Raw genomic sequence first — 21947 nt, 5'->3', positions numbered from 1 at the left:
GTTCCAGTTGATTACAAAGAAGTAAACTTAACCTAATCGAAGCTAAAGTAAACCTAACCTAACAAGAAAATGGATACCTTTTTCGGTCTGCTTAACAACATCAAGAGATAGTTTCAAAATCGAATTTAAATAGAAATTGAAGATATGAACACCTGAAAAATAATTATTTTTTACTTTTATCTTACGCTGCGTCTTTTCCTTCTTCAGCTAAGCCCCCGTCCACTAAGTATGGACCTTCATAAATAAAACTTTTCGGTTAATTCATAAATTCAATTTAAAAACCAAACTGGAAGTCTCCCAAATGTATTATTTTTGAAACCAGATGTTGTGATTTTTAACATCTAGTTCTACGATCTCAAAAACACATATGATTTGGTTATGATCCTAAGCCGGGCAAATATGGAAGTTTAGCCTCATTTTTGCAATGTCTTGAACAAAGCATTACCAGTACTGTTTTGACCTCAAAAGCAGATGATAATGTTTGAAAAGTAGACAAACTATTTTATTGCCAAGATTTCTGATTAATGTTGGTCGCTGATAAAAAATTCAGACTCAATGAAAAATAAAACAATCAAAGGCTCTTCAATTAAAGTGGAACATAAATGCCACGGATGTGTGAAGAAAAAGACAAAAGAAATGGCCGAAGGCTTTCTTTTTTATCGTGATAACTCACCGTGTCATAAGTCGCTATTAAAACATGAGTTTTTGAACAAAAAAATTTTTTTAGTACATCAAATTCCTGACAATGAAAACTCCATGATATTTTATAGATAGACATATGTTTTATCAGACCTCGTACATACACCATTATCAGTTTAACGCATTATAAAACATCTTGTCGCACACCAATCCCATATAAATTCCACTTCAGTATTCCCCTCTGCATTTTTGTAGGTGCCTGTTTGTGATAGTCGCCATGAGAGTGAAATTCAGTTTGATACCTATTAAGAACAAATGGTTGCGCTTTCCCCAAAACGAAATCTAAGCCCAGACTATTTTCTGATACCACATGCACGTTTCAAATGAACAAACACATAAATCACATTTAATTACCGGTGAATATCGTCAGTGGAAAATAAAATTCCAATGACTTTTTGAAACTATCAAATTTTTTTGATTCACCATTAAGAAAAATGGAGGTAGTAGTTGTATTTAGTTATGATGTTGTAGGAAAAAATAATAATTACTTTTGATGTTCTAAAAGCTTTTGATTCATGTATAAAAACAACTTTGTACAATCCTGTATTCCAGGCTCTAAATAATGTTAAATCCACTTACTCCGTCTGCTTTTAATCTGATATCTTTTCCAGCAGCTTGGAGAAGAGCCCTAAGAATGGCAGTTGCTGTCCCAGTCTGTCTCGAAGCTACCAAATGTACTGCCGTTTGATTTCGACTCTAGAAATGATTACAATGTTTTATTCAATAAGCTTTTTAAAAAATAAGTAATTGTTAAAGCAAATATATAAAAAAATATTGGATATGTTGTAGAAAATTGTGTATGGAGATTTTTTGATACTATAATTATGAAACGTTGTTTGTCAGAGAATTGGAATGAATTCATTCTTTGCCAAATCCATTACTCGAAATCTGACTGACCTATAAATAGAAATTGAATTTTTTTTTAAATTCAATCACTTTTTACACAATGCAATGTTTTGATGGGGGACTACGTAAAAGTTATCAGTTGCTCGAAAAATGAATTTGGATAGAATATTAAGAAAATTAATGAATATTGATTTTCCCGAAAACTAGCTATGGAAACAATAAATTTTCTGTAGATATCCGAAATATTCCTAATAAACTTCACGTGGAGGTGTTTCTTGTCAATAAAGAGGATTTGGTTCATAATGTTAGTACCAACATAGTTTTTAGTATATATTTTTTCTTTTTATATTATTTTACGATTTTCAGCACACTTTTTAAGGGTATGGGGACAAAAAATTCGTTCATTTTTAGACAGCTTAGCTAGTGCAGAAAGCGTTGACTGAGAATGTTTGGCAGTTGTCCATAGTATTACATTCCGTCTCTGTTAGAAGATTCATTTTTCAAGTATGGAAAATCTAAAATGAAACGATTGCCGTAAAATCTGAAGATCTGAAGAAATCGTTTACAATTAATCACTTTATAAAAACAATTTATGATATATATCGGCATGTTAAGCCAGGTATTTTGATTGAAGTCAGGATCAGGCAGAAAAGCTAAAAAAATGGCACTTTTATTTTAATTACTTTTTTTCTCTGCTTAGATAGATTCTCTGCTAGATTTCTAATAAAAATTACACTAATTTTCAATCAACCTATTGACTCGGTTACATGAAACTGACAACAGGAAGACCCAGATTAACAACCGCCAGTAATGATGCCTCGTAGAGATCCTCTTAATACCTTTAGAATACTGGGAAGAAGACTAGAGACTATTCTATATTTAATCTAAACAAGAGGCTGAATGCTAATATAAGATATATGCATAAATATATTGACGTCCCTGTATCAAAAACCTGTTCAAGAAATTCCCCTCTTTCGACCAGATATAGGGAACTTGTTTTTACTGAATTAATTGTATTGAATGGAACATGACAAGTATATAAGTATCAAGTGGTGACCAATATACTGCTACAATTCAATTCCGCATGTATCTAGATCATTTTTATTGATGATAATGACAACATCGAGTTGCGGTGGTTTTAGAAGAAATAGCATCAAGGTTTCCTTATCTATCAATTCCACCTTGGTCGCATGATCTGAATTCCACAGATTATGCTAGTTATCAGTTACAAAAAGGCCATTACCGACCAGAATCCGTGACCAGAAATCATACAGAAGCTTTCTTTCATCAAATTTATTGGACAACTTTCAAGGATACCAACAAGATGTGCTGTTGTGATACATGCAAATGAAATATCAACTGTTTTTTGAACATTCCTTCTTTCTATTTGAGCGAATCTTAAAACTACAAAAGAGAGCTTTTAGATATTTACAAGGACTAAACAGCAGTGCTCATTGCAGGGACTTCTTTCAAATGTTAAAAATACTGACTCTTCCTTCCTTATTCATCTTTGAACCCGTTTGCCTAATTCGTAAGCACGTCTCTCCAATATTTTACAACGGAAAAAAATGCACAATCACTTGCCAATTGAAATTAAGTTACAATAACAATTTTTTGACAATAAAGGATCTATCTCTTTTCTATATTAGCACACACTATCTGAAGTATAGTGTTATACATAAAGTTGAGTTGCTGTCCAAACTAGTTTTCTAGGTAGGTCACAAAATATCAGTTTGCAAGGCCGAGTTTAACTAAAAACTCACTTAAAAAATCACAATAAAAGTATCTAAATAGTTCCTTAATTATATAGATGCAGCTTCTGGGGATAAACAAAAGATTAGGAAAATATGAATATACACTAGAAAAAATAGAGGAGTTAATGGAGGTTATGGTAAAAAAGTACGCAGGAGCAATTTTTAAATCAAATAAATATAATCTTCTTTTCTACCTATTCATATAAATCTTCTATTTTTTCTTATATTGTCACCTGTCATACTATTAAGCAGTTGTGGGTTACACTACTTTTGATATGTTAAATAAGCAAAGTGCTTGTAATATGACTATTTTCAAGAATAATCCTTTGTTTCTACTTACCAGTATTCTTTGCAAATAGAAAATAGAATGTGAATTCTGTAGTTTAAAGTTTAATATTACCTTCGTGCTCATTTCGGAGGTTGTCATAGTTACTGATAAACAATTATCGCTTTTAAATGACTATAAATTTTCAACATTATAGTGTGAAACTGAGAGAGACAATTTAAAAGGCGTAGATTCAATTTTGAAAGTTTAATTAAGTCGAGTTAATTCAATGAGGAGACATATATATTTTAAGCACATATAGTTTCGATAAAAAAATGAAAATATGAATTGAACTAAATGTTGAAAGAAGAAGTCGAGGGATTTAACAAATTATTCTATAAGCCATACTATTTAAATCGAATGTCGTCGGTGTATTAATACATAAACAATTAAACAAATTACCTAATTGTTTATCAATTAGGTAAGCAATGTTTTCAGGAGGAAATTTCGAACTCCCTGTTGTAGAAACTCTTTAAGAAGCCATTTCGCAATAAAAATGGGAATAATAAGGTTTAAAATCCAACAAATAATTTCTCAAACCACACATAAACTTACGGCAAAAGTATATGTTTACCCCACGAAAATCCGCTGATTTTGACAACTCATTAGATTATTCAATGGAATAACTTTTTTTGTCAATTACATAAAATGTTTCAGTCATACGCTGCAATTGACCAAATTACAAAGTGTAATTGTGTTGGTCACGTAGATGAACTCTGAGCAAAAAAGACTTCTAGACGTCCATCAACGAGATCATCGACGATATTTGGAGGATGCGATTAAAGTGGGTGAATGACGCACAGAAGCGACACAGTTAGAGGCTTATATCCAAATGAACAGGAGTTTTATCGGAGCACTGCACATTGGACGAAACCTCTATCCACATTTTCTCGAATTGTGAAACACTAAGGAACTCCAGAGCACTATTCCTGGGTGTGTATCAAATAGAAGACGAAGGTCTCTGGCAATTAAAGCCATCTCACATTCTAGACTTTTTAAAAGTAGTGGGATTGATGGATCAGCTGTAAACACTGGGCTCTCCAGTATCGCAGCAAGATCCTTTGGGTCGTAGTATATACGAGACCCCAAATCGATACATACATACATGTCCAGATGAATGTTGATGATAATCGTTCTTCAATTCTTGTTTTTAATAACAGATTCAGTGTTTTTTTTGTTAGAATGCTTGGATATTGAGGATAATTGAGAACATGCAATCGTATTGATTGCTCTTAAGAAGTACACTCAACTAAAGGGGTGCTCTTCCTGTTGAATTTTTGAATAAAAATTTGAAACTTACACCAGATAAATTCGTGGGGGTTGTCGTGATACGCATACGAGCTTCGTAATTTTTTGCAGCCGGTTGATCGCTTTCAACAAATGCATAAATGTGTAGGGGTAATAAAAATATATATAATCTAAATAATGGATAATAAACAGTTATCTTTTAGTTCTTTATGAATTTCCTCAAATTCTTCATTGATTTTTATATACTAGCGCTTTACTGTCTTACGTAAATTCTTTTTAATATCTTCCTTCTCCATCAGTCAACATATCTTCATCGCTTTGTTTCATATCTCATACGGATATGTTACAGTGTGCTGTTACTTAAATTTATATATTCGTATCTAACTTTCCCTTTATAAATACATTTATTTCATAAGTACTCTTATGTTTCCAAACATTTGGCTATTGTAGCTTCAGTTTGTTTGAATTAATTCAAGAATTAAATGCAAAAATTAAAAACACAATTATGCGAAATGGAAGAGTATCCACTAATATAATAAGCTAATTAATTATTATATTATAATTCATAAGTTAATTATTTACCCCTCCAGTTGAATATGGGTCCACTCCTCTTTTTCCGAGCAGAAGTTTGACAACATCTTCCCTGGAATGCATTGCAGATATGTGAAGTACATTGTAATTGTCCTAAAAAGATTGTACATATTCGATAAGTTTTAAAAATTTTAGAATCGTTTCGATTTATGAGTGATCAATAGTTATTTATGATACAAGTGCGTGAAGTAGTTTTGCGCACTAGTACCATACAATATTTTATTTACGACCACATTAAAAAATAGTTTTCTTTAGCTATATACGAGGACCGTTTTTTTCCAACCTATGATAGGCTATAAATAAAAGACAAGTTCATATAAAACAATAAAACAACTATTTTATTACCAAAAGATTTTTAGTGTTACTTTTCGACATAATTACCGAAGAGATTAAGACGTTTTTCATATCTGTGGGCAATCTTTTCAATACCCTCTTCAAAGAAAGTTGCCGCCATTGCAGCCTAACCGTTCTCTAACAATAGAATACATAACAGACTCTGGACCTTCTGAAGAAGCTGTAGAAAACGGATCACATTTCGCATTTCACACTTGACGGGAGCATCAATAATGGCGGACATGTTTAGGTAGTTGTAGCACAACGCCGACTGACGCCTGAATGTCAACAATGGCGGAGTGTGTAGTGCGAGAGCTTCGCAGTCGCCTACAGCGCATGCCCGTTTTCTTCTGCCCTTTTGTAAATAGAAAATTTTACAGAAGAGCCCAAAATAGTGCAAAACTGATTCTGGAGAGGATATTATGTGAATGCAATAGACGGAAAGAGTCGAAAATAATTTCTTAAAAACAGAATTTTAATCATATATTTATGTTGAAAATTTTAACTGATTTTAATTACTCAAATTAATATTTAGTCAAAAATTGTGATGTTATAGTTTGTATTTTTGAGGTTGAAGGCGTCCCAGTATTGAGAAAATCGATTTGAGCTCTCGCTCATCCAGGGCAAAAGCTTCTGTCTGGGCATAGCAGACGATCAATGGAATCTTCTTAATCTGCTTAATACCAACTACAACCAACAGGTTATTTGGTGCATTATTTTCGCGATATGTCAAAAAAAATTGTTCATTATTTACTTCTAAAGGTCGCAAAGACACATATTTTTTGTAAATATCCAAAAAATTTGGCTCATGGCTCTCTGATTATGGTTTCATGAAGGTTATGAAATACTTATAAATATCAATGTTTAAATTTAAATTTGTGGTAGTTTTCAACATTAAATAATGGGATGATTTACATTGACATTGGCTTGACTTTTCCTAGAAATATGAAATAAGAACATTCATGTATATTGTTCTAGATTTTTCCGGATGCAGGTTTTGAGTTACATTGCACGCAATTTCTGCAATTTCAGGAGTACAACAATTAATGTCTTATCAATAAAAATTTGAAAGATATTTTGCAAAATGACAATGACGTTTCACACTTCTTAATGACAGTATAAGATTATTATAATTGCAGAATCTTTGACAAAACATAAAATTATCTAAGGTAACTTGATACATAAATAAAAAAGTTTGTAATTTCACGTATTTATATGATGAGTTTTTAAATTAATGGTGGTCGTAGATAAAAACTAATTTCAAGCGTTGTAAATCTGCTGATTTCATAAATTTCAAAAAGATTTTTCGATCACCTCTCGTCAAAATTAGAACATTGTTATGCTAGATTAACTATTCCTACTCAATTCCCCGCAAAGATTTACTTATTACTTTCTTGGAATTGCTTATGATCCTCCTCTACCAGACCTGCTTCATCCTAATTAATCTAAAAAATTAGGAACATGGTTTTTTGATCATATTTGACTTAGTATATTATTAAGCTTTTCCAAGTACAGGTATACCATCATTAAGTGTTTTTATTTTTCGTATAGTACCAATGAACTGAAGCTGTAGCTCCCACAAATTGATATTTTGAGAATCAGCATTATGGAAAAAAGCAGTTTTGGGGGAATTAATGCAAATATCAAGTGATAATTTTAGAAATCCTTCGTTAAACAGTAACATAGATAAAAACGTCATTCCTTGAATGCTTTTGAGATAGTAACAGAATAGAATTTTAAGACTGTTTTCTATGGCTCACTCTGTATTTTTATGTATATGTAGATAAAATCAATTAAACCCCTTGGAATATTATTTCTATAGAACTCAGTAAGCGACGTTTCTAAAGTACAAATTATTAAATTATTTTACATCTACTTCAACTATTTTTTTAACTTATTCATAAGCTGCTATGAAAAATGTCGAGGTCAAACTAACAATACCAATATCAATATTCAGGTGAATTAGAAGTCGTAATTTTTGTATTTAGGCAAAAGAATTAGCTATTTTTGCTAACTGAAAATGATCGATGGACTTTCCTTCCTCAAAATTGTTGTCCGTAATTCGCTAGACATGCTAATCTGCGAAAATTTCAAAGAAAAACATGACGTGGATGTAAGTGGGCATTGCGTGATACATCGCCCTACATTTAAAACACGCAACTGTAACGAATCAGTGGACATCAGAAAAATAACTACAATACGCTCTGCTTAGAGAACATATAGATTAAATCAAATAAAATCAGCATACATATTGAACATGGGCTTGGAAACGTATTATATCGGTGTGAAATCTTCATTTTCAATATAAATTGACTTGATGTTTTCTGTTTATCAATTTTAATAAAAAAGCATTTTTCTGGGATCGGGAAACATCAAAATGTCCTAGTTGTTTTATCGCGAAACAGTGAAAATCTAAAAGAAATTGTATAATTATAAAGTTGTTTTGTTTTAGATCGCCCCAATACTCGACGAAATATCCACATGCATCACATTGAGACCCTTGCTGTGGACAGACAGCTTTAGTTTTAACGTTTATATAATGATCAAGATTTTAAGTCTCAAGTTAGAAAATGTTTTAAAAGATCCTATGAGGTTATATTAGAAGAAATAGATGAAGTTTTGGAAGAGAAAATTGACAAAATCCTAAAGTATTTGTTGAGGATTGGTTAAAAAGAAAAGACATTTTTTCTGTTGCAATAATTTATTTTTATATTGTAAATTCGCATATTCCATAAGTATTCATTGTCTAGGTATAAACCCATAAGCTCTGTCTCCTCTTCATTCCACTTAATTTTTAGTTTCTAGTCAATCAAACTAAAAACTCAACAAAGCAATGGACCAAATTGCAAACTCTTTACCTAACTTCGAAACTGTACAGAAAACAGGAGCAAATTGTGGTTTTTATGACTCGCCCGCTTCTCGACTCGTTGATTTGTCGACATCAAGCGAGTAGAAAGACGAGTGTCAACTCACATACTCACTCGCCCATTCTACTCGACCCGTATAAACAAGCGCTTGTGATATATAATAAGTGAGGCTTCTCTTAAGTGAGATACATTTCCAGAACGTTTTTCGTTCGGTGTGAAGAAAGTTCAATATATATTTTCAATTATTTTTAGCATTCGTGTATTTATATTGACGACTTTGATTCGAAGGTTGAAAATAATTCATATGTCAATCATTCTTAACTGTTTTATGATGCGATGTTGCGCCATCGTCATAGAAACAACAGGTCAGCAGGTGTAGACATATTGTTTTCCTTTGAAAACCATTTCCGGCAATCCAAACCTCCCCTGGTCGTAATTATTTTGGAACAGCGGGGCTTTAGTGTAATTACAAATACCTCATGTTCTACTTGAAGTAGATGTTATTATTGATATAATAGCAAAATGCAAACGTTTTTAAAAATTGTATTGATGCTAGATTTTCTTCATTTAGATTAAAGTATTACTGAGTTGGAAACTTGAGAGCGACTCGAGTGTCAATTACTCAAGTTTGTTACATCATTTGTAACTAAAGGATGGCTGAATGGATCTTACTGATCTCAGATTTGTTGAATTCGCCTCAAATATCAGTAAAATCAAAGTTAGTTGATATATCACTTAATAAGTCGTGTGACTAACTAAGAGAAACAAATTTTTTGTCAGAAATTGAAATTATTTATCAATGTAATCTTCTTCAAGACCAATAAAATAATTCCAAAGCTTCTCTAACAGTTTGATATCGTACTTGTAGAAGGATTTGTCTTTTGCCTTAAAATAGGCTTCAGTTTCAGCATTCATTTGAGCTGAATTTCTTACCGGCGAGCATTTTTTTAAGATCAGCGAATAGCCAGTAGTCCCTGGGGACCAGATTTGGACTATACGGTAGATGAGGAAGGAAGCAATTCGATGTGTGATTCGTTCAATTTAACCATCGTTGCCATCGATTTGTGGATCGGTGCATTGTCTTGGTTAAACAGTGGTTTTTTCTTCGACATATGAGGTTTTTCCTTGATTTTTGCATTCAAACGATTCAACAACTCTATGTAGTACCCGTATATCCCTTTTGGAGATAGTTGATGAACAATATTCTATGCGCATCCCAAAATACTGAAGTTATAACCTTCCCAGCTGATTGTTGTGTCTTTCGATGCTTCGGACGTGGTTTACCGGCTGCAGTCCTCTCAGATGATGATCATTTTGATTCCGATGTGAAGTGATGGATCCATGTTTCATCCATTGTCACATATTGATACATAAAATTTGATTTATAACGTTAAAACATGGTTTAACACTGCTGTGAATCATCAACACGTTGTTGTTTTTTATCGACTGAGAGTAAACGCGGCACCCACTTTAAAAAAAGCTCTCTCATGGTCAAGAGTTCATACATAATTGTAAACATACTATCCTCTGATACCTATACGACCTCAGCTATCTCACGCAATTTCAATTTACGATTAGATATAACCGATTTGTGGACTTATTTGATTTTTTCTGGAGTAACCACCTTAATCGGGCGACCAGAACGTTCACCATCATCGGTGTCTGTACGACCACGTTTAAATTCAGCAAACCAATAACAAATGGTTCGTTTCGATAGAGAAGAGTCCCGATAATACTTTGGAAGCCATTGCCGATCTTGACAGTATTTTTTTTTATTAAGAAGCAATGATAAATTAACACAGAAAATTGTCTTGACAAAAAACAAAAGTAGCTTCATTTAAATGGCTGTCACTTTTTTCTCGCTAATCGAAATGTCATGAAATTTCACACATAGTCTTTTGAAAGTTCGTACTTCAAAAACGTCATATGGATTTGACAATGGCAGCGCCATCTGTGTGTCAATTACAGGACTTATTGAGTGATGTAATACAAATAAACACAAAGAACCAGTAAAATTAATTTATTTCAGTAATATTTAGCGTATAGATTTGGGGAGTTTTTATATGTATATAATTAAAATGTCATTCAAATTTTGTAATGATAAAATTTCTTTTTTCGTATATAAGATTCAGCGGTTTAGCTAGTTTAGGAGAGACATTCAGTTATGACACAGGTCTATTAATTCCAATAAATATATTAATCAAACAAACAATCAATATATTTGGGATTGTTGAAAATTTCCTATTCTCAGTTCCAAATTTAAAGACGGCACTGCAACTGTATTTAGATAATGTGATGAAACATAATATGTATTGCATTACACCCTAAAATGTGTTTCAGAAAAGGTCGATTAAGCTTTTAATAAAATTAAAACTTTCCTAGTTTGCGTTATTTACCCCCTTTTCATCGAACTATTAATATGAATAGATAACTGCAAGGTGAGTTGTGGATCGGTTTTAACAAAGATAAATGCAAAATTGCTTAGTAATTTCCGCCTATATAAATTTTCTGTATCGTTATGGTGTTTAAGGTGGAGGATTTTGTCATCTATTTTATTTATTACTATTATCAAAAGAATGTAAAGGTGAAAGTACGATTGGGAAAATCTTGATAGGAAGGCGGATAAAACACAACTATAAACAAACACCAAAATGTAAGACAAAACCGATGCTTGGCTACAAAACTTTTTAACCAGTGAAAATTGATTCAATAGTATATGCCGTTGATGTGTATTGATAGCAAATACCATAAAATGCAGAAGTTAATGACTATATTACTAAAGAAATGGAATAGAAGAAATAGAAAATGAGTACACCTTAAATAAAATGATAATAGAATGAAAGATTAAATACATAGCATAAGGAGAATAAATCAGGTTATACAACGTACTAAACAAGATCATACTGGTATATAATGATGTAAAAATGGAACCAAAGAAAGAAGATACTCTATACAATTAATATTAATACAGTGAAACCTGGTTAATTTGCACTTGGATATGTGAGAAACCTCTATTATTGAGAGTTGCAATGAGGTGCCAGTTCTTTTTCATTAAATTACTTCAGTTAATGGAACTTTTTGAACCTTGTTAAATGAGATCTGAATTCAAATACTTTTTCGATGTTTACCTCTATAATTAAGACTCTGTAGCTGAATTACCTGTATAAGTGAGATAATTGTAAACCTGCTTAATTGGAAAACTGAATTATTGGAAACCCTCAATAATTGGTACATGTCTTGGTCTCTCGAGATCCCAATTAAGTAGGTTTCACTGTATATTCATTTGAAAATTGATTATGGAGAAATAAGAATAGATCGAATTGAGACCAAAAAAGACTAGTGGGGAAAACAAAGTGAGACAATTGTAGAAATGAAGAGATTTTGAAAAGAATCATTTCTAAATGAAATAAAGAGAAAACAGACAAATTGATATGCATACATTTACAGAATGTACATAACGTAAAATCGAGGAGAGAAAGTGGTTAGGACAAATAAGGAAGATAAGGAGAAGAAACGAAAGATAATAGATGTCTTGAAAAGGTTAGCATTAGATAGGGAGGAATCGAAACATTCGTGTATGAGGAACCTAGGTAGAAGAAGAACAGAAGAAAAACTACAAGAAGTCTAATGATAATAAAATTTTACGAGTGGAAACCGTATAGCTTCACAAGAAAAAATATGAAAGGAAGTAAATCAAACAAAAGCAAGGGGATATGATAAATAAGGAAAATAGAGGACAAAAAAAGAAAGAATGAAAATATTTGCAGAAAACAGGAGGTTCAAAAAATATATCGATGAAACGATTTTATAATAAAAAGTTTTTCTCAGTTTAATTTCAATCCTTATTCATCCTTATTCATTGTTGATGATAATAATATTACTTTTTCAAATTTTAGTTTAATTTTTAGTTTAGTTTAGTTTAATCTATCTTCCATTTAAACAAAAATTATAAAATACTGAATGAAATATATTCTTTACATTATAAAGAAGCAGAAAAAAATAACCCTCAGTCTTTTCTGTGGTTGAGAGAGGCATCTTTTAACTTCCTTATCTAACCTCGAGAAATTTCTAATCATCAATAAATTAAAAATTATAATTAAAGATCTATATTTGTGAAAGTTTCCTGTATCTTATATTGTGGGGCTCTAATTAATAGTAGTACTAGGAAAAAAACCAAGAATATGTTAACTTAAATAACCTAATAAAGTAACGGTCTCCAAAGTAAAGGTTCCTTTCAACGAAGGTTCCTGGCTGTATTTTTGGAATTTTTGACAGATACTGTCCAGATACTGACCATACTCTGTGTCTTTCCAATATGTATCATTAGAAAAAGAAACAAAACGAAACGTGGAAGTGTGTGTTAAAGAGTGTTTTATTTTGTTGGTAACACCTGTTTGGCTTGATGTTTCGTGGCGAGCAATTGAATTGATATATGTTGATTGATGCACAATTTTTATTTTCTATTTTCAATTGAATTTTTTTAAATCAAGTTGGTTCTTGAAAATAAATGCAAAAAGAGTTCATACTGTTCATAGTACTAGTATTGGGAAAGAAGAACGACTGCTTCACAAATGTGGGCTTAGTTATTCAAAATCTGTGTATTTATCATATAAAATACTTTTTCAAATTATTCTTTGTTTACTAGGTATGATATTATAAAAGGAAATTTGGCATTTCTGATATGAATTACTGCCTTCTATTTTTATCCAACTTTTTACAACTTAATTTAACGTAAATTACCACACCTATATAATGTTATAATGTTCCAATCAGTTCATATTATGTGAAATGGATAAAACCTGCATTAATTTGCGAATATACAGCCTCATTTCATAAATTATTGCTTCTAAATCAAAGCGTTTTGGATCGATTATTTCTAAATATAATTTTGATTGAGAATCTTTCAACACGAAATTAAGTACGTAGAACAATAAAAAAATATTCTACAATATTTTCTTTATTATTCCTTAAAAAATACGGATTTTTTCACAATTGTATGTAAAAAAGGAAATAATTTTAGAAAATTGACAACATTGTTAGCTTAATAGTAATTAAATACCACTAGGTTGGTTGCAATGAGTGGCATTATATGAAAATTCAATTCTTTATTTTGTACTATGCTCTTTGTTCGTCTATGATGACACATAATGTAGAAAAAGAAGAGAAAAGAGGTTTGGTTTCTCTGTTTTTCAAAATTGAGATGGGGAATACATAACAATTATAATTTTATGTTTACTGAGATATATAAATAATGTAGTGATGAATAAACAGTAAAATGACGGAGTAAGGTTTGGACTAAATACTGGATCTCGTGGGAGTTCAATACCACATAACTTTCGCAGTATGATGTTTAGCAGTATCATGTTGTAACAGAACCCGCTTTCGGCTAACTAAATCTGTATATTTGTATGATAAAACTTCATTCATTCGCATCAGCTGTCCACTATTTAGCACGGTATTGATAGCTCGACTACATGGAATCATTTCGAAGTAAACTAAATCTTCATAATTCTACTAGATTCAAGACTTTCCGCTCGAATCGACCTATTTGCGACGGGTTCTGATAATTGTCCTTTGTCTAACTATTGATTTTCCATGTTTGAGTTATTTGTATGAATCCATTTTTCATCGAAAGCAACAATGGCGTCTAATACAACGATCATTTTTTACTTTCCTTGTAACTTCAATATCCAACGTCGGTGAACAATCTGAGCGCGAACAATCTTCAAATCCCCACTTTTGATTATTCGCTGTTCTCATTAAATTTGTCTTCCTTTCCAAAGTTACATATTTTTCTTATTGCCAAGAGCGCTGTAAACTTTTGTTTCCAATAATGTCTTAGCAATACACGAATTTTTATTTATCACGCTCCATACTATGTATTATAAAAACTTACTGTGTCTTTAATGATCAAAGATCCTCCCTGAATGATACAGTAATACCAACAAGTCGAAAGAGCTCGTACTAAAGAAGATCCAAGTTTATCGATCTATCGAATTATCGTTTTCGATGACATTTTTTAACTCACCATTTTATCCTTTCAAGTACTATAATGCTGTTTCTCCAGAGATTAGATTATTCCTGCATATTTAGTAAGCAAAAAAGGAAGAGAACTCTCTTCCAAAAAATATTTTCAATTATGGATAAGGAAATTCGGTTAGGTTAGGTTAGGTCTGTTCACTTCTTGGATAATTTGGTACAGATGTTATAAGATTTAGTTGGAGAAGAAATAAAACCTTGAGACCACTAAATGCATCGATATTTCGCTTAGTGGGTTGTAGAAAAGTTGAGAATTCATCCGATGTTTGATTTGTGAGTGTCATTGTTAGTTAAAAGATGCCTCATATAGAGTAGAACAAACCCACAATGGACCCTACAACCTGCAAATTATCCAGAGCAGTGTAGAGTAAGTTATAGATCAACTGCAGGTGGCATTGGAATGTTTTTCTCAAAATGAAACGCGTTACTTTCATTGGAGATTAAAAAAAATATGGATGACATGGATTTATTGTTGTTGAATTCGAAAAAAGAAGCTATCATTTGGTCTAGAAAGTTGATTTGAAACGTATTTCCTGAGGGATCACGTGAAGTAATTTATTAATGCTGATAAAAAAGTAAAAATTTACGCTATTGAGACTAGCATATGTCGGGTAGAATTATTTCGTTATTAGGCTAGGTTATTATTATTATCGCGTTATTTCAAGTATACTTGAGCTCTAAATTAATATTCTATTTATTTAAAACTACTCATATCTCTAATTTGCAAGTTTCCGACAATATTGTAGATGAACTTACATTATTTCTGGCTCCTACATCAGATCCCAGCTCAATCATTCTATCTATGAGCGACGTTCGATTGTCTTTTACTGCATACATTAAAGGTGTCATTCCGGTAGCCTGGAAACAACAAATTATCTCATTTTGTTTGTTCAATAGACAATAGGGTGGCATGAGAAATGAAAAAGGCATCAAACATAATAAAAAAATGTTTCTTCGAAATGAAACAAGGAGCTTAATCGAGTCTGGAAAGAATAAACGTGCTCAAAATGCTTTTTTCTGTAAATCGAATCGGAAATTAGATGTATGCCAGGTACTTGCGTTATATTGAAGGAAAATGCTTCTATTTCTTGTCTTCAATTTGCCAATCGACCAATAGAAAATATTCTGCTTAAATTGTACTTTACGAATAGAGTAAATTCCTATTTCCTGACTAGCACAATTTTTGAATAGGATTTAGTAGATTATAACGAATTGGATCCAAATTATTTAACTGTTAGACATTTGGAGGCTGGACCACATAAAATTTGTATAGAGCTTGTGAAACTACTTGATGACGAAAGGATTCGGCGTTCTTCGAACAGGTTTATCAAACTAGGGAACTTCCCAGAGACTGGAAGAAAGCGATCTTAATCTCCTTACCCCAAAACAACAAAGATAACAAAATTGATAATCATCTAAATGAGTCACATTGAAAATATTTCTAGAGATAATTCTCATTATTGGCAAAGAACAATTGTGATTTCGAAGACTTCATAAAGGAGTTTAATCCAGTCAAACACACAAATGTCTTAAATCGTATAAGGTAGATGATATGCGCCTTTTGTTAAACCTGAATCATAGAAGGGAGTAAAGATAAGTGGGGAAATTATAAACAAGATGAGGTATACAGCCGTCATCGAAAAAAATGTTGAAGACTAACAAATGTTGCTGGACACAGTGTATGATGCTGGTCAAAGATGAAGTATTAATATAAACATAAACAAGAACAAGCAAAGTGGAGATAGAATGAAAAAGAGGTAATTGGGATTGCAATCAACGGGTGCAGCATTCAACTAATCTCATATTTCAAATATTTGGGTAGCTGGCTGATTAATGACATAACGTAGGAAGAAGAGGTAAGTGCGAGTATTGAAATGGCATGTAGAGACCTCACAGTTCAGCTGCTGTTAAGAACACGACGTTACGTATGAAACATTGGTGATATTGAGGTGCATCTGACTTATGATTTTTCAAATATCGAAACTATGGTGCGAATAGTGAATAGTTTCTGTAAATGATAAAAGGAATAACAACGTTTATACTAACCAAATCCAAAACTCCTGCCAGAGGTACATTATTTGCATCTTCTCCAGCATTAGCAATCGCCTTCTCCATTGACTTAAGAATTTGATCCACCGGTCCCCATTCTCCCTTTTGGCACAGAACAAGGATCCTTTGGGCGGCATCCCTGATGCTAGCACCGGCGCTTTGTGGTTTTGATGCAGTTCCTTCCTCGCCTTCTGGATTACTGGTAGTTTCATCTTTCTCTTTTTCTTTTGTTTCTTTATTATTACCTGGTATCAAGACAGAATAGGATTTTAATGAAACATCAAAAAAATACCAAATCTACTATTCCTAATATGCCCCAGCTAAAAAATTTAAGTAAATCATATAAATTGATGCTCTTTTTGATAAGTTCAACTAGTTTTTTATTGACTCAATTCTTCACTTCTTTGGCTTCTACAATTGTCGTTATTGTGTGAATGAGATCATACTCAAGTCCCAGAAAAATTTGTTTGTGTTTATAGGAAACCACATTTCCAATATTTGGGTAGTTGGCGAGGATTTAATCGTAGGACATTCAGTAAAAGAAAACTAATTCACGCTTATGGAAACATCGAGGTTAAGAACACTCAACTGTTACCTACGGAGCATTTTTTATATGTATGTGAGACGTAGACGCTGATATCCTAAATAAAATAGAAGCGTTCGAGATGTAGCGCTATTCTCATGACCTCGTGGACTGTACAAACACCAGTAATGAAGAGACTTGAATAAATATCGAGAACTTCTAAACATTATAAGAAAAAGGGAGATCAGTTATTTCGGGCATATAATGCGTGGTAACAAATATCAAATATCTCGCTTGATCATTCAGGGAAAGGTCGAAAAAAACTTATCGCGGTTACGAAACATTAGAAATTGGACCAGACTAGGAGTAGAATGAATATTCCGAGTAGCTACAGATGGAGACCAATACAACCAAATTGACATGGACATAGCCCGCGCTTGAAGACAGGCACGCCATCGAGAGAAGAAGATAGGAAATAAAGCTTTAGAGCTAAGATTCTAGCGAAACTCTTAAGTATAATATTTTGAATTCATGCAAAAAATTGAATACTGCAATCAGCTAATTTGTTTCCTAGTAATGCTCCGAATAAAGACATCTGGTTTCAACAGAATGATGCGTCTCTCCATTTCGTAAGACATGCTCGTGAGTATTTATATTAAGCTTTTCCAGGTAGATTAATAGTTGAAAGGAAACCTTTTTAATAGCCTACTAGATCTCCATATTTCAATATTATGGACTAAATTCTATGTAGGTAGATAAAAAGTGAAATTTTCTAAATTAAACCGTTAGATGAATAGAATAACTTTCGAGCTGGTTTAGAATAATGTTAAATAGAAGAAGATATGAGCATTTATACAGGGTTAACCCTGCATAAATATCTCTATCGATATACAAATAATATTGGATTTGGATAAATATATTTAACTATATATTCCTTGTTGAAGAAGAAAACCGGCAAGAAAATAAATCTGTCATCACAAAATTGAAATACTGTGTAGTTGGGGATAAAATGATGATGAAAATCTTACCTGTTTTATCTTTTTCCTTATTATCTTCATTTTTATCCTTAGAAGGACCTTTTCCAGCTCCTTTTTTTCCACCTACTTGTGACATTCTACAATTCAATCACTTTCATAATTTCAAATAACACTGTAATATTTACATGGTTTTGGAAAATTGATTGGACGTTTAAAACTGAAGCACTTTTTTGAAAAGTAAGCATATCAACAAATAGAAACACTTGAGAAGAATTTCTCCTCCGGTCAGCATGCTGCAAAGCACCCGATATTCATAACAGAAATTTTATTATTTTGTAGAACTGAAGAAGTCGATAGTTTGAATAAATCTGGAATACTAAACTGAAGAGAAATTCTTTCTTGGCCAATAAGGGGCGTTTTACCCCTTCCAGAAATCTCTCTGCAAGGGTTGCTTTTGCCGTGATTCAACAATATCGTGTAGACACATTGACCTACTGTGTAGTATGCTAAATTCTCTGATTATAGATTAGTTTCTTGGGGCATTTGCAAAGTTATGGGGATTTCCGACGACGTGAATTTACGGGGAGATTCACGTCCTTTACACGCTAGTTTTTAGAAATAATATTCCAGGTAAGAAACCTAACAGCAAACTATAAGAATAATGGAAGCTTCTGTCGCATGAATATATTAATAATTTTCATTAATTTAAAATGTTTCAAGAAATCTACCAACTCTTATTTGGTTTGACGCCCTAAAGGTTTAAACCATATATTTTTATTATTTAGAAACCGTTGTATGTGACATTGTACTATTAGTCCGGGAGCCAGTGACAGATTTTCATGTCCATTTTCCTCTCAAGTGAAAATTATATTTTTCAGCTCAATTGAAATCCTTTTTTTTTCGTACTTGATCAGGACTATCGATACGGAAGTTAACTTGCTCCATACCTCGAAGTTTGTGCTCGGTATCTTTGATCGATGGAAATATGTAGCGATCAAAAGCAATGACGATTATCTTAGCCCTGTTTGTACAAATTATCTGTAAAAGTTTTTTTGGAAATATTCCCAAAGCTAAGAGGAACGCCTTTCATATGATGTAACATGAAATATCCATCGTATATAATAACATGTGTAACTTCAATTTATAAAAAAAAAGAATAACTAGAGAAAAGTGGTTTCCTTCCGGGTGAAAATTTATTAGAGAATAGGTAATATACTCTAGTAAATAATAAAAAAAATCAGCTAGCTGTAAATCAAGGGAAAAGTCTGATAAGATTCAGTAGGTGATAGATGCTGCTACCTTACATATTTCAAGTTACAATCTGACGAACTTTCCACTGAGATACAGATTTCACAATAACATATAAACTATGACCAGATTAATTTTCAGTTGAGAGGAAATCATTGAAAATATAAATTATTTTTACATATTCGAGCGGCCAGCTGACGTATAATCCTCCATATTATTCTCAGCTGACTTTACTTTTCCTTCAAGTTATTAGATAAACTATTATTCGAGAAATTTTAGAAAGGGAGGAAATGACTAAAAACCTTTTTTTTTTCTTCGTTCGTGGGAGGCTACCACTGTCTGCCCCTCTACCGGAGCCGTAGCTGACGAATTTTCACTCGGGAGGAAATTCGTGATGAAAATTTGTCACTGGTCCCGGACCATATAGGATACATATGTGTAACGTAAGCACAAAACTTTGATTATCGTAAACCGGGGTGATTTGATCAAATTGACTTGTATTATCTACTATCCTTAGTGAATACGACATCTATATTCTTTTTAATATACAGGGTGTTTCTATATTCGACCGACAACGCTCTACCACAGAGAAATCTCAATAAATGATTCATTTTGATATAGGAATACGAACCCTTACGGGCCCTAGTTGCTGAGATGTAAGGTTTTCAAAATTTTAAATCAAAATAAAAAATTTGCCATAAATTGAGAACGCTTTTAATTTTTTTTTTCAAATTTGGTGACCAATAGGTTCCTTAATAAAGTAATATTTTGATATACACAAACAAATAATTTAACCAGTGGCGCGCTGTCAGGGTTAGTTGTCACTTTAATCCCCTTATTTTTTACGCCACTGGAGCAATTTTTTTTTAATTTTGTCTTAAATTGCCTCATTATTTTTACTTAAAAAACTAATAATAACCTTTTATGGAACTAAAATGAACGGTGTTGTAGAAATTTGCTTCTAAACAAAAGTCTGCAGGTAACTAAATACTACTCAATAATCTAAATTATAATCTAGTAGGCACGTGTCAAATTTTTGATAGTTCTTTGTGTGTTTCACACGATCTTGGTAGGTTGAATCTTAAAATTTTAAATTAGTTTTTATATCAATTATGCTGTTATAAAATAAATTTTTCATTTGAATTGTTGACCGATATGTTAATGATTTACGGGGAAGCTCGAAAAGATGGTAGTTCGTTTATACTAACGAAGATTTCCCAATAGCAATCTTCGTTTTCAGTATTTCTTGAACTCTATTTAATACCATAAATGAGGGATCGTTTTTGTCATAGAAGATACCTCAATGTATTTTACCGTATGCTTTTGTTTGTTCGAAAAGTCTTTTACATTGGACTAAAATTGCTGAATTTTGTCTATTAAACCCACTGGTCAAAATTTTGTGACATAAGATTCAGCAGATGTGTGGCACCCAATATTTACCCTGGTTGCGAATAGCCAGGTGGAAATATGCACAATAGTATTTCTTAATTAGAGGTGTAATAGCCTTTTTTGGATTTTATTTTTATTACCACATTTTCATGACATTTTACATGATTCAGCTGTTAAGTAACTTCCAAAAGTGATTTCGCGAAGATAATTGTTGATAACTTTGAGCTACTTCCAGAATTTAAGGGAGTTAAATGAAACAAATCGAATAGCTAGTAAATATTTATTCATTGAATATACATCAATTATAAACTGACTAAGTCTAAGTTGATATTCCATAATAAAAAAAATATTAACTTAAAAATGTCATCATCTCAACTTATTTTTTCAAAAAATTAATCTTCTTACCTATTTTCCCGAAATGTTAAAAAACTTCAATAGAATACATCCAAAAAAAATTAACAATAAAAATAAAATTCTAGTGATCTATGAAAATGATGGTTACCATTATTACGAATATTAAATAGTGATAAATTTGACTATATTTTACATAACATATACGAATCTAAAATTTTTTTTGAAATATAATACAAGTAGGTGCAAATTGTGCTAGTATTATTATTTATATTTATTCATTCAGACAACACGTTCTGATTATAGCTTCTGTTACTGAATAAGGATCACAATTAGAAGCTGGTCGTCTATCTTCCAAATAACCTTTCTTTTCTTCGGCACATCCGCGGGGAATTCTTACACTGGCTCCCCGATTTGCTACGCCTGAAACAAATGAGGAATTTTAAATTCCGCTAAACATATGATGGGTAAAATTACTAATCAGTGTGTAGGATTTCAAATTATAATACTGTTTACGAACTCGTCCGCTGACATAGACCGTGAAGCCGGTCCTGTTGTATTAATAGAATTTGGAAGACGCGCCAGGTAGATTTAAATTATGATTTTTTATATACAGACTTAATTTCCTTATATTATTGTTTTTATATGCTGTATGTCGTGGCCTTTTTTATTTGTTTACATCAAATTAAAGATTTCGAATATTCTGAA

General features: G+C 32.1%; 2 protein-coding genes across 7 annotated transcripts in view; both read right to left on the bottom strand.

Moving 5' to 3' along the window:
- LOC130442035 (serine/threonine-protein phosphatase 6 regulatory ankyrin repeat subunit A) overlaps positions 1 to 18387 on the bottom strand; it is a 45823-nt gene extending 27436 nt beyond the window's left edge. For 2 of the 3 annotated variants that reach the window (XM_056776011.1, XM_056776020.1), the window contains exons 1-4: positions 16749 to 16832; positions 15459 to 15560; positions 5455 to 5556; positions 1279 to 1395 (exon numbers count right to left, since the gene is read on the bottom strand). In XM_056776011.1, coding sequence (XP_056631989.1) covers positions 1279 to 1395; positions 5455 to 5556; positions 15459 to 15560; positions 16749 to 16817 — 390 coding nt within the window. In that variant the 5' untranslated portion in view covers positions 16818 to 16832. Of the gene's footprint in view, positions 1 to 1278; positions 1396 to 5454; positions 5557 to 15458; positions 15561 to 16748; positions 16997 to 18302 lie in introns of those variants that run through there. The other variant, XM_056776003.1, reaches the window with a different exon arrangement.
- Positions 18388 to 21154: 2767 nt separating this feature from the next.
- The window catches only part of LOC130441433 (glutamine synthetase), a 50159-nt gene continuing 49366 nt past the window's right edge, over positions 21155 to 21947 (bottom strand). For all 4 annotated transcript variants that reach the window (XM_056775147.1, XM_056775131.1, XM_056775138.1 and 1 more), the window contains exon 6: positions 21155 to 21662. In XM_056775147.1, coding sequence (XP_056631125.1) covers positions 21514 to 21662 — 149 coding nt within the window. In that variant the 3' untranslated portion in view covers positions 21155 to 21513. The remainder of the gene's footprint in view (positions 21663 to 21947) is intronic.

Source organism: Diorhabda sublineata, chromosome 1 (genome assembly GCF_026230105.1).
Source record: "Diorhabda sublineata isolate icDioSubl1.1 chromosome 1, icDioSubl1.1, whole genome shotgun sequence".
NCBI lineage: Eukaryota > Metazoa > Arthropoda > Insecta > Coleoptera > Chrysomelidae > Diorhabda > Diorhabda sublineata.
Note: the sequence above shows the minus strand (reverse complement) of the source record. Positions and strands in the feature narration are given on the sequence as shown.